Raw genomic sequence first — 13,320 nt, 5'->3', positions numbered from 1 at the left:
TACATTATTAAAACTGTTTTATATAAATTTTGTAATGCACTTACAGCCTGGAATAGATACAATGCACCAGTATGAATAAATAATGCACTCTAATGGCCCAGAGAAACCCTTTGAAGATAATCAAATTTTGCAAAATAGTAAGGATGCAAGTACCCGCAATAAAAGTCTTGGCTACTGAATCACAAAATGTACCTTGCTTGCTTATTGTGAAAAATGCAATCTAGCTTCAATTATTTATTATAGTACTTCATAATATTCCAGGAAATGCCCTGTAGCAAATTATATAAAAATAATGGAGTCATAGTAATACGAGACCTCACAACAGTATCTGCTTAATATTTGCTAAGAAATCTGGGGCAGATTGTCTGTCTGTCTGTGTCTTGTACTGCCACCTATCACCATAGTAGCTGAGTGCCTTCCACATAAAATATATTGGCCATGGTATCTCTGGCTTGCCTTCCTTATCTGGTTATAGAAAGCTCTTCTTTGGGTAGGGTGTTTTGGTGTGGTAGTGAGTGATGATGGGATGTTGATGGTGTCAGTGTTATGTTTATGGTAGAAAAACTTTAGCACATCAGAAGGTTTTGTAGAATTTTCTAAAGGTAGGTCTACATTTGAGCTAGAAGGTGTAATTTCCCGTTCAAGTAGACATACCCATACTGTACTAGCAGCCTGAAGTACAATTCCATGAGTACTGGGGTGGCTAGCCAAGTACTCATATCACTGTGGCTAGACTGCTATTTTTAGTGTGCTAGCGGGATCAGAGCTAGCACAGGTATGTCTAATTTCCAATAAGCTGGAAATTACACCTCCCAACTCCAGTGTAGACATACTCTAAAGGTTGGCCAGACTGGATTTATCTAATCTCCTCTGGAAGTTTGTTCCACACCAGTTCCTCTGAATGTGAATGCTAATGAGAATAAGTGAGGTTCTACTCTACAGTGCAATTTTATTTTGCTTAGAGTCTTTCATCCAAAAAAGAAAAACACTTTAAAGAGTAACTGTAAAGAATATATTTCCAGAATTCAATAACAGATAGCAGATCAGGCGAGAAATTGGTCTTAATATATGCTGCAGCACGTCCATAAAAGCATAAAAATATGGAGGGCAATTTTGGACTGCCTCCAGAAATGACTGGAGAGCCATTGCAGTAGTTTGAGAATGTGACTGATTTGGTACCATTTTTTACTTTTTGGGAGGAGATGGCCTGCATTGTCACCTGATGGGGTCTGGAGAGGCTAGCATTTGGGAAGGTCATAAAGAAGGGGTTAGCAGTAGTTAAAGCAAGGGAACATGAAGTTACAATTGCAGATTACAGCGGAAGTGAAATCAGACCAGCATCGTACATGGGCACTGCTGCAGGATGTGGTGATAGATTTATAGAAAAGGGAGATGAAGGAAGTGCTGATAAATTCAGACTCAAGGGTAAGGCCAGGGTTATGGATAAAAGAGACAAGTGGGGAAAATGAAGGGGGAGGGAGAGAGGAAGAGTAATGTCTGAGGTTGTTCCTTTTGCTCAAGGGAAGCACTTCACTGAAAGGAGTTGAGACAAAGCCACAAGTTTACTTGGTAAGTGTTTTCCCAGCCTTAATGTAAAATATTCCCTTTGGTTTTACGCAAACTGTTTCAACAGCAGTTACTTATTCACAGTGTGTTTATCAAACAATCTAAAAAGAGCCCATTTCAAAGTATTTAATCACACCCCTAAACTTCCTGTGTCCGAGATGCACATAACACAGATTACATGCCAAGGTTCCGGTTTTGCAGTATTTTTTGTAAATGACCACAGGAGGCGAAATCAACACAGCATGCTTCCTGCCAGTGCTGATTAGAAGACAAAGCAAAGTCAGCAATGGCCACATTAAGATGACTGTCAGGAGATCCCTCACAGACCAGAAAAAGGGAACATTTCCCTGTCTGTTGAAATCAGCGGAGCATGAAGATTTTTTCACTATGACCATCAGATAAGAGGCTTTGATCACATGCTTCCAATTTTAGTGGTGTCCATGGTTTTCCTACAGTAATCAGCAGCTTCTTCCATTAAAGGGTAAGATAAGCACATAATGAATTTAAAACAAGCACTTGGCATTAGTTTAGCTACTGAAATGGCTCTTCACATTGTTTTCAGGCCTTTTGTACTCACATCACCTTGGGTTTTGGTCTTGGCAGCTTTTATAAGCTAAAAAGTTGAACTTGGTCAGTGCTTAGGAAATCACCAAGTAAAAACTCTGGTGCTTTGGGAAGTGTGCATAGTACCTCTGTAGAAGGCACTCTTCCTTCTGCATGGGTAATGAATCTGTGACTTAGTATTATATTATGGCAGTATTAGTCAAAGGGTGGGGCACGGCCCCTTGAGGGGCACGTGAATGATGACCTGGGAGGTGGACACAGCAGCTGTAGTTCTCCAGGACCTCAGCTTTCATTTTTTAAGTGTCTGTCTTTTATGATTGCAGAAAAGCCTACAAAATATCAGTTTAACCAATGCAGTGATGTCTGCCTGAGTTTGCAGAGAGCCTGAAACAACAGTAATGAATTAACCCTTTCATTTCAACAGGTGCTAATTCAAATGCCAGTGATCACACTTTAAATGTCTGCATGGTTAACGATTTAGCTGTACATTAACATATGTAAAAATGCATCCGATGAAGTGAGCTGTAGCTCACGAAAGCTTATGCTCAAATAAATTGGTCTGTCTCTATGGTGCCACTAGTACTCCTTTTCTTTTTACGGATACAGACTAACACGGCTGCTACTCTGAAAATTAACGTATGTAAGAAAGGAGAGAGAGATTTACTATGATTATCCACACTAGCATTGTAGCCATCACGGAGTGCAAAGGGTTAGCTGAGGTGGTGGAAGATGAATAAATTAAGATGTGTAGGCTTTTAGCAGTATGCGGCAGTGCTGGGGGGGGAAGGTGCAGTTGGTTTGATTTTTCCTGAAGGGGATACAGCTCCCAAAAGTATGGGGAGCACTGTTCTAAGGTGTGGTTTGTTACAGAATTTCTGTTTCTCCAGTGTGAGCTCATACTGAAGCTTTAGCTACCCACTGTAATTTGTTTTAACTTCAGTATCCTGGCTACATTCCAGCTCTGGTGTTTACATTACGTGGGGTATCTACCTGTGTTTCCCCAGTTTTATCAGTTGGATAAAATATTCTTTACTTTCTTTCTAAAGCTGATGTTTGTGTAGTGTGCTGGCACAGATTGGCTACTGCGATGGGTGAAATGATCCCTGTACTTACAGCCAGTAACATTCTGTGTGATTCTTTTGTATAAAAAAGCATTCTAAGGTTTTATGATGATTATTTTCTCTTGATCATTTGTGTGCAGCTGTGTTTAATGAGCTGGAAAAGAAGTAGGTCAATAAAATGTGTTCATTGTTCATTGTTCAAAGACTACCCATTGGACCACGTGTGTGTGTCATTAGCCATCTAAAGGTTCAAAGCTTACCACATAGACAACTTAGTAGAGAATTCACACCTAATTAAATTAATATTAAGCAATATCTGACAGCTGGTAGGCAGTGCTCCACACTGAGGTGAGACTAGACATTTAATGTGTAGAAGGGTGTGATTTCAAGTAATACCTGTTTTTAAATCTCTGCTGTCAGTGTCCAATGGAAATACTGTAGAAAGAAAGTGTTTTAAAAGCTGTGCACTTTTTAAAGCCAGCACAATTGTTGATGCGTCTATATAATAGGATAAAAACCAAAAATAAATATTTTAGCCTAAAGGAGGTCACCTTCAGCTCAAGTGGTGAAGAGACCTGTATATCTGATGCTGAAGGTCCAAGATTTAAACCTTGTTGACAACAATGGTATCTGAGAATCTTTACAAAACTGTTTTTAACGACCCCACTCCATAGGTCAACAACATGGAGTTGCACCCATTTAAGCCATGGACTTGGTCCAAAGGCTCTTAACAGAACCTTTCTAAACAACTGGGAGGCTAAAACAAAATCCACGCTGCTTTGTTTAAACTATGAATTGCACAGATAATGGGCCTGTGACACTCCAGTACTTTTACCGTGATCAACAATCGAAGGCAGAGACAGAAGAAAAGATTATGCTGTCGCAGACCTTTAATGTCATAGAACTAGACCTCTGATTCCTTCGTTTTAAATCCACTAACAACAAAATACTCAAAAGACTGACGAGGCTAATTAACCCTGGGTCTGTTTTGATCTAATTGCTCCTCTGCTTTTTGTGAAAAGATCTCTCATGCAGGAGGATGCTTGTTTGCCTGAGAAATGTAGCAGCTGGTTTTTCTTCTGTAGGACTGGTTAAAAGTAAAGGGCAGCATTAAAATTCCTAGGTCGATTTTCAGTCTTATTCAGCTGGTTAAGAAATGGATTAGGCTCCTCTTTCCTCAGTGGTATGAGGGTCAAAATTTTTCTGGGAGTGTGAGAGGTTCATAACACTTCCAGTTTCCAGTGTGAAGCCTTTCATGGAGGGACAGTTGAAGTAATGCCAGACCCCGGAGACACCAAAGGCCTGCTTGTGCCCAGCCCTCTGTGGAGGGGGGGAGTGGGCACAAGAAGCTTTCTCCCTTCTGTGCAGGGTGTGGGCCAGCTGCACTTCCCTGAGTGCAGGCACTGTGCATCCAGCAATTGCAGTGCACCCAGTAACTCAGAAAAGGGGAAGGAGAGGAGCCGTGGCACCACTCTGTGCCAGGCAGCAGAAATGGCCACACACAGGTAGGGGGCACATCCATATTCTTTCAAAGAGTGGCACAGAGCTCCCCTTGCACTCCAGCTTTCATTTCATTGCCTCCTGGCACCCCAATGGGGCAGCACACTTCAGGCTGTCCTCGCCCATGGCTGGTTGTTCACAGCCAGAAGTGAACCCCTAACATGTAAAATCCATTTAATACTGGGAAAATACTTAGCATATAATAAAAATCCAGATAACTCTCAAGTAGAGTGAATCTGCCCCCCAAAAAGGGAGAAGAGCCAGAGACTCCATGAATCCCACTAAGGACTTGGCTATTGCTATTGATTTCATATGCAAGACACTCAGATACTACGGTGATGGGCAGAAATCTAGACAGATGCAGTAGCAATATAGGCTGGAATTTTCAAAGATGCCTAAGGGACTTAGGCACTCAATTCCCATTGAATTTCAATGGCTGGTGGATGCCTATCTCCTACCTTTGAAAATCCCAGACTCAATCACATTTACACTAACACAATACTTTTGGCTTCTGCCAATGCTTTCCATTATGTAGGAATGCGGCTTTCAGGGTTAAATACAGTACTTCTGCCATTTCAAATAGCTTTTGGCTGAACTCGACATGTCAGCTGTCAGTCCAGATGAACGTGGGATAAAACCTGGTGCATGGTACAAAAGCTGTTTAGTTGTAAAGGGAAAAATGGAGGCGTTATTGTTTGTTTTTTTAAAGTATTTGATGCAAAAAGGAGCTGAAATGTACGCTGCATGGCTGTAAAAATCACAGTAACCCCGTTCAGTTCGTTGAACTGGTTCTGCACAGGACATGACAACAGTTGGGACTGGTGGACTGGGGCAAAGGAATTCTACACCTACTCCATGGGGAGGCCACTGCATATGGACCCTAAGGGGACCTGAGAGGAGAGAGGGAATCTGGGTCAGAGCAGGAGGGAGCTGTAGGGGATTTTCTGTTTATATACACCCACGTTTTGTGATAGGATTGCTCCCTAATTCCCTGACACCCTGTCTGTCTGTCCTTCCTGTCTGCTTACTATGGTGTTTGAGCACCTGAGGCCGACCTGAAGAGCACTGTTTCCAGGACAGAGTGGTGGTCAGGGAGACCATCTGTGGTATTTAATCAATACAGCATGACATGGGACTGAAGGTGGGGCGTCGGTTTGTCTTACACTGTCCTGTTAGTCGTTTTCCCTGCTGCATTGCCAGGCCAGTCCCTCGAGGTGCAAGTTACGTTCATTTTGCACACGCGCCGCATCCTCGATTGGTACAAGTTACACTGCTTTGTCATTTGCACCCATTTTCTGACCACTTTACACCTAAATTAAACCACATTTTATATGTCGTCAGGTTTTGGCTCAGATGTCCACGGGAGCTGAAACCTGCTTATATTTGCCCTCTGTCGTTCCAGTTTGGCTGTACAGAAACTACATTCTTATGAGTAAAATGTTCCTTGCACAGTTCATTTACATGCACTTTAGCCAGCTGGCTAATATCTGCTCTTATTTACATTTAAACAGAATTTGGTTCATTTTTAATACTGAAACTGCCTATGTGTTTCTGTGTCTCAATTGTTTGTGGACTTTAGTACTTACCAGCTATTGAAACTGCCTCCAGCTCCTTTTGACATAAATCGTCATTGATTGGTTTCAATAACTCTAGTTTAAACATACAGGGCCAGATCCTCAGCTGAGGGAGAAGGGTGGCTTGAAGCCATTTTTCCACTGCATCTATCCTGCGGTGGGCTGCTTTAGTGTAGCATACAGCAGTCTAGGGCTACTCAAAGTCACCCAGTTCCTACCCTTTCCTACCTTCGACACGCCCTCTGGGATAGGGTAGTTGGGAGTAGAATCTGACCAACCCAGCACAAGGGGAGTAGACCTTTTTCTCCTGCTCTCCTTAGCTCTGCCTAGAGGAAACGTGGTGCAGCTGAGGATTTGGCCTTGTGTGTTTAAATAAGAGTTAGTTAAACAGTTAGATGGTGATGATATATTTTGTTTCATATCTGAGAAGGAGCTACAAGATGTTTTGAGGCCAGCACCAGGACTAATCTGCTTGAGGGCTCCCCTTTGTCAGGAGGAATCCTCAGCTGCTCCTTCACGGCAACTTTCCACTTGTTTCATGCTGCTGAAACTGGGACCAAGAATCTGGCCCTCAGTTCAGGTTGGCTGCCACATCTCCTACCTTTCCCACAACATCTGCTTTTGCCGGGGTTACAGTCACTGGGGAAGTAACATCCTGTTCAGCACAATATGGTTATGTGCAATAACATTAATGATGTCAGTGAGAAATAATTGAATCATGAAGGACCTGGTGCTGCCGGGTGCTTATCTTATCTTGTGAGGGGCTGAGTAAAAATCAGTGGGAGCTGATAGTGATCAGTACCTCACAAGAAGCGCTCTGGTTTAAACCATGTTCTACAAAAGAGATCCATGTTTGGAGCTAAGCCTCAGTGGCTGTAGTAGAGTGGTCACCTAAAATTTGGAAATTTGCTTCAAAGTTGGGGGAAGGGCTGGAAAATCAGCAAAAAAGATCTTGCTTAATCCTAAAGGTAACAGAGACACACAGGGAAGATTATGAAACTGATTTAGTGTCTGGTGTAGCCAGGGGAATAAGATGGTACCCACCAAAAGAAGCTCACACAGACAGCCGTCCTGTACCTTTACCCACAATCTGCAGCAGCTTCTTACCTCCATTGCATATAAATACTAGAGAATAATACTTGACTATTTATTTCTAGCAGTATCCACTTTAGCACTTGACTATTATAATTTCTTCCTTTTGGTAAAGGAACTCTGTCCCAGTGTGGACAGTTTGGATGAAGAGTCTCATAAAGCACTGTTCTTTTCAGCTGTCACTATTATGCATAACAGGAGAGCAGGGTGGGCATAACTAAACATACAGCAGGCCCCATTTGTTCAACTCTTCCTACACCTGAGATACTTATTTGCTGTTCCAGGGCAGTTCCTTCATTCTTCCCCGAGCAGCTGCTGTCGTCATGGCATCTTGCTGCCTACTGTGGTACCAGCTGCTCTCTGGAGAGGTCTCATGGCACTGAAGCATGGAGACAGCAGGCACCCTCTCCATTCATAGACTGATTATGTCATCTTGGGGACACATTGTGCTTTTATTAGGCAGGGCCTATGTTCTGGCCTTTCCAAATGGCAGCCAAGAATGGCGCTTTCCTCATCTGTCAGCTTACACAGAGCATTTGTTGGCCAAAAAATACTTGTCACCCTCATAGTGGCTGAAACTTCCCCTATTTGAGACTTTCCTGAACTTTGAAAGAGCTATTTTTAAACAGCCTCATAATAAAGTACTGGCTACTCCTAACTTAGGCTTAACCTGTTTATTCCTTCACAGCTCTTGTGTACCCTCTCCCCCTGCCTCACGTGTGAGACCCACGAAGTGCGGGACTTTGGCATAGCATTGTAACATCCACAGAGATCACATTCCTCTGCAGCATGGGGTCGCTTACAGGTTTAAACTAGCGTAAACGGTGAATTCTCTGAACTTGAAGTCTTTAAACCATGATTTGAGGGCTTCAGTAACTCAGAGGTTAGGGGTCTATTACAGGAGTGGGTGGGTGAAGTTCGGTGGCCTGCAATGTGCTGGAGGTCAGACTGATGCCTGTGATGGTCCCTTCTGGCCTTAAAGTCTGAGTTTATGAGCAGAATTCCAAAAGCTGTCCATGAATAATTTGTTGCAGTAGTGATGGAGTCAGAAGTGTTTCCATCTGCAGTAAATGTTAATGCTTGCATCTCATTGTACAAACTGAACCGTTTGTGATCAGAGTTGCAAAATGTGTTCTCAGTTTTACAGATGGGGTTCGCTGAGGAAGAGAGGGAAGCAACTAGTCCAAAGTAATAGTGAAAGTCACTGGCACAGCCTGGATCAGGACTCAAGACTTGCTGATGCCAATGTCATGAGCTGAGTCCTCTGTGCAATGATGCCTCCTCCCTGTGATGACCTCAGAGGATGCAGTTTCCTTTGGAAGATGTTATGCTATTTAGCAAAATAGAAGAACACGAGTTAATCTAGAAAGTTTAGTTTAACCAAATATCTTATCCATCATAATGACACATTTAAAACACAGTATCACGATTGTAACAGTTGGTTTAGAAAGAAAACATGGATTGAAGTGTCTTTGCATCACAGGCAGTTACGCTGAAGATGTGAACTAGTGAATCACTTCACTGAAATATGTAGATTTCATTGTTAAACCAGTAAGCCACTCAAATGAATCCAAGTCCACTGCACAATGTAGTATAATTGGGCTTCATTTTAAGCACACAGAATGGAGGCAGAAGGTAGATTGACTTGTCCGATGTCACACTGGAAGTCTGTGGCTGAGCTGTGAAATCTGAATAGTTATAACTAGACTTGGCAGAATTTTTTATTTTTTAGTAATTTTGATGGATATCAATGTTTTCTTAGATTTGTATTGATTTAAATTTTCACAGTTTTGGGAAATTATGGGGAGGATCAGGCAATTATGTTGAGATACAAAAAGTTAGTTTTATAACCATTAAAACACAAATTGTCAAGATCATATAAAAATATACAAAGTAAATATCCTTAAATCAAATTCTAATCCATTCTCAAGCAGTGTTTTTCTTAATTTGCATTTCTGTACATTTTGATTATTTTCAATAGAAATATTTTTGTCGGTTTGTGTGTGCAGTGAAATTGACGTTTACCACATTTACCGATTTCAGAGTAACAGCCATGTTAGTCTGTATTCGCAAAAAGAAAAGAAAAGCTTATGCTCAAATAAATTGGTTAGTCTCTAAGGTGCCACAAGTACTCCTTTTCTTTTCACATTTACCGAGAACATCTAACACTTCCAAGACTCGCTATGCATCTAACTGCAGATTGCAAGTACAAATCAGATAGACTTGTAACTGTTAAGGTTTGCTCCCACAATTGGAGTTTCAGGGCTTGGACAAGGTCCCTCACCAAAGGTCTTAAGCAAAGTAAGGAGTCATGGGATAAGAGGAAAGGTTCTTTTATGGATCAGTAACTGGTTATAATACAGGAAACAAATGGTAGGAATAAATTATCAGTTTTCACAATGGAGAGAGGTAAATAGCGGGGTCCCCTAAGGATCTGTACTGGGACCAGTGCTATGCAACATATTCATAAATGATCTGGAAAAAGGGGTAAACAGTGAGGTGGCAAAGTTTGCGGACAATGCAAAACTACTCAGGATAGTTAAGTCCAGAGCAGACTGTGAAGAGCTACAAACGGATCTCACAAAACTGGATGACTGGGCAGCAAAATGGCAGATGAAATTCTGAGAGTGTTGATAAATGCAAAGTAATGCACATTGGAAAACATTCCAACTATACATACAAAATGATGGGATATAAATTAGCCGTCACCACTCAAGAAAGAGGTCTTGGCGTCATCATCGATAGTTCTCTGAAAACATCCACTCAGTGTGCAGTGGCAGTCAAAAAAGTTAACAGAATGTTAGGAACCATTAGGAAAGGGATAGATAAGACAAACTATCATAATGCTACTATATAAATCCATGGTATGCCCATACCTCAAATACTGCATGCAGTTCTGGTCACCCCATCTCAAAAAAGAGATATTAGAATTGGAAAAAAAATACACAAAAGTGCAACAAAAATGATTATGGGGATGAAACCGCTTCCATATGAGGAGTGATAAAGACTGGGACTGTTCAGCTTGGAAAAGAGATGATGGAGTGAGGAGGGGGCTATGATAGAGGTCTATAAAATCATGAATGGTTGGAAAAGTGAATAAGGAAGTGTTATTTACCTCTTGACATAACACAAGAAACAGCGGTCGCCCAATGAAGTTAATAGGCAACAGGTTTAAAACAAACTTCTTTAAAACAAAAAAGTACTTAACACAATGCACACTCTCTGGAACTCATTGCCAGGGGATGTTGCAAAGGCCAAAAATAACTGGTTTCAAAAAAGAATTAGGTACGTTTCTGGAAGATAGGTCCATCAGTGGCTATTAGCCAAGATGGTCAGGGACAGAACCCCATGCTCTGGATATCCCTAAACCTCTGACTGCCAGCATCTGGGAGTTGGAGAGAGGGGATGGCTCACTTGATACCTGCCCTTTTCTGTTCATTCACTCCGAAGCATCTGGCAGCGGCCACAATTGGAAGACAGGATACTGGGCTAGATGGACCATTGGTCTGAAAGAGTCTGGCCATTCTTATGTAATTTATCTGCAAGCACAAAAATATGCACCCACAAATAAAGTCTCAGCCTGGCTGAAAATACATCCCATTATGTGCTGTGTGACAGTGTAATACCTTTACGAAAGGGGTGGGCTCACTAACAAGGGCAAACAGAATATGTATTATTTACTGTATTCTACCTTCCAAACCCTTCTCTTACAGTTTTTATACCATTCCGTAAGTGCACACAGAATAACTACAGGATAGACACAAGCTTCTTTTATGGATAATAGTTGCTTATGTTTTTAGTACCATGGTTAAAAACAATGACATCAGCCCAAGCCCGTGGAAAGCAATGGAAAGATATCCATTGATTTCACTGAGCTGTGACTAAGGCCTACATTGTGCCCCACTGTAGGGTGCATTCCTATAGTAACTACGTTTTTCTTTATGCACAAATACTGTACATACACAGTGGTGGTTTAACAAATTGCCAATCACCAAGTAAGAATTTTGTCTGTTAGTTATGAGTCTGAATCAGCTGTTTATTGTACCATGTCCTCTGTATGTGTTACAGACTTAACGGCATCCCAGATCCGGTGTCCAAGAACGCACAGTCTGAATCCCGGACGCATCCAGGCCCAGTCTCTTGCCGATGTTCTGCTGGTGAACCAGCAGCCTCACAGCTCGCAGGATGCAGAAAACGGAGCGAGAGTTGAAGAAAATATCGTTTACCTCTGATTGCACGGTTTCTAATACCAGTAGCACTTTGGGATGAAATTGTATTTTGCTTTTCTAACTCTACGCAGTTGCTCCCTCGATGACCAAAAGGCTCTAAGAATAGTATTTAATATTCAGTGCAAGATTTCCCCCACCATAAATATAACAATTAAGTTATTTTTTTAAAAGCAATTTTTTGTAATCGTTAATTTATGACACATGGTTTCCAATGCTTCACAAGGAGTAACAGAAAGAAGGACAAGCTCAAAGGTAGTGATGTTTGGAACTGTCATGACATAAGACTGCTGGTAGGAACTGCAAAGATCGGTGTTGCTTTTCTCTTGAGTTTAAAAGTGCAGATTTCCATGTTTAGAGATAAGTGCCTGCTATGTGAGCTTTCATAGTATGAATCAGTAACTTTTTAACAATAGCGATATGATAGGGGAAGATGGACCAGTGAGTGTGGCAGGCTGTAATATTTATAAAAATGTACTCTGCTTGGAAGACTAGATGGGTTTCTGAGTTACTAGCCTTGCAGCTCTGCAGAGCTGGGTTCCCACATGGCTCACCTCACAAAGGAGGCTGTTTGGGGGGGGTCTCAGCGGAGGTCTGTTAACAACAGAGAATCAGCCTGTGTTGGGCATGATTTCTGTGCACAGGTGCTGTAGGTCAGCTTGGCAATGTATTGTAGTATAACTGTGCCTGGTTACAGAAAGTGCCCTAACTTACATTAGCATTAAAATTCACCAAATGAAGCTTTCCCACAGGGAGGGAAAAGAAGAGAAGAACATGTAGTGTCTTTAGTCTAACTGAATCCCATTAAGCCTTCACTGCTTTTCTAAAAAGGAGAAAGCCACCTTTCTACTTTCACTCGGTATGTTAGAGAATAATAAACCAGGACCTGTTCTTGGCTTTTGTTCTTCAGAAATATTTGTATACTTCTGTTGGATTTAATAAATATTCTGTACCTCTCTGGAAGGTTTTAACTTTCATGACATTCCCGCACTCTGAACAGAGTTAGAAGAAGAAAAGGAGTATTTGTGGCACCTTCGAGACTAACCAATTTATTTGAGCATAAGCTTTCGTGAGCTACAGCTCACTTCATCGGGTGCAACCTTAGAAGACCTTCTTCTAAAATGTGTGCTGTCTGGTCTTGTATCTGCGCTCTGCTACTGTCAAACACAGCAGTGACTGAACGCCAAATAAATGAATTACACCAGACTAGCCTAAATTGGTAGATAAACTGATTCACATTTCACATAGGCCTTAGATCAGTGGTTCCAAACTTTTTAGTAAGCAACCCACCAACTGCACTTCGTCTTTTTTTTTTTTTTTTTTTTACAGTCCATCCAGGGGTCAAGGGGGTCACAGGCCAGCATTCTTCTCCGCCAGCATTGATCACCTGCAGCACCACTCTCCACCCTAGGCCAGTGTGGAGGGTTGGGAACTGGAGTGGGATACTGATTCCACAGCAGCAGCTCCTGTCCCACGGGGCTGGGCTTGGCTTCCTGCTCTGGGTGTTGTGACCTGGTGCATGGTGCCACAATGCTGAGTGGTTGTGTGACCCTGGTTGCCCGGAGCAGGGCCCAGCCCCAAGGGACAGGAACTGCCACTATGGGTTGGGTTCGTTCTCCAACCTTCCATCTGCACCGGCCCCACTACCCATCCAGAACCTTCCCGTGACCCACAATCCATCATTTGGGAAATAGTGCCTTAAATAGTCACAAATCTCTACCAAGGAGTTGATAGCTT

At 42.1% G+C, this 13,320-nt stretch overlaps 1 protein-coding gene across 1 annotated transcript in view; it reads left to right on the top strand.

The window, feature by feature from the left end:
- The window catches only part of ARHGEF28 (Rho guanine nucleotide exchange factor 28), a 197,394-nt gene extending 185,805 nt beyond the window's left edge, over window positions 1–11,589 (top strand). Inside the window, exon 38 of the mRNA XM_077818012.1 lies at window positions 11,426–11,589. Coding sequence (XP_077674138.1) covers window positions 11,426–11,589 — 164 coding nt within the window. The remainder of the gene's footprint in view (window positions 1–11,425) is intronic.
- The last annotated feature ends 1,731 nt before the right edge of the window (window positions 11,590–13,320 follow it).

The sequence above is a fragment of the Eretmochelys imbricata genome, chromosome 5 (genome assembly GCF_965152235.1).
Source record: "Eretmochelys imbricata isolate rEreImb1 chromosome 5, rEreImb1.hap1, whole genome shotgun sequence".
NCBI classification, from domain to species: Eukaryota; Metazoa; Chordata; order Testudines; family Cheloniidae; genus Eretmochelys; species Eretmochelys imbricata.
The sequence above is the reverse complement of the archived record's forward strand: the minus strand, read 5'-3'. Positions and strand labels throughout refer to the sequence as shown.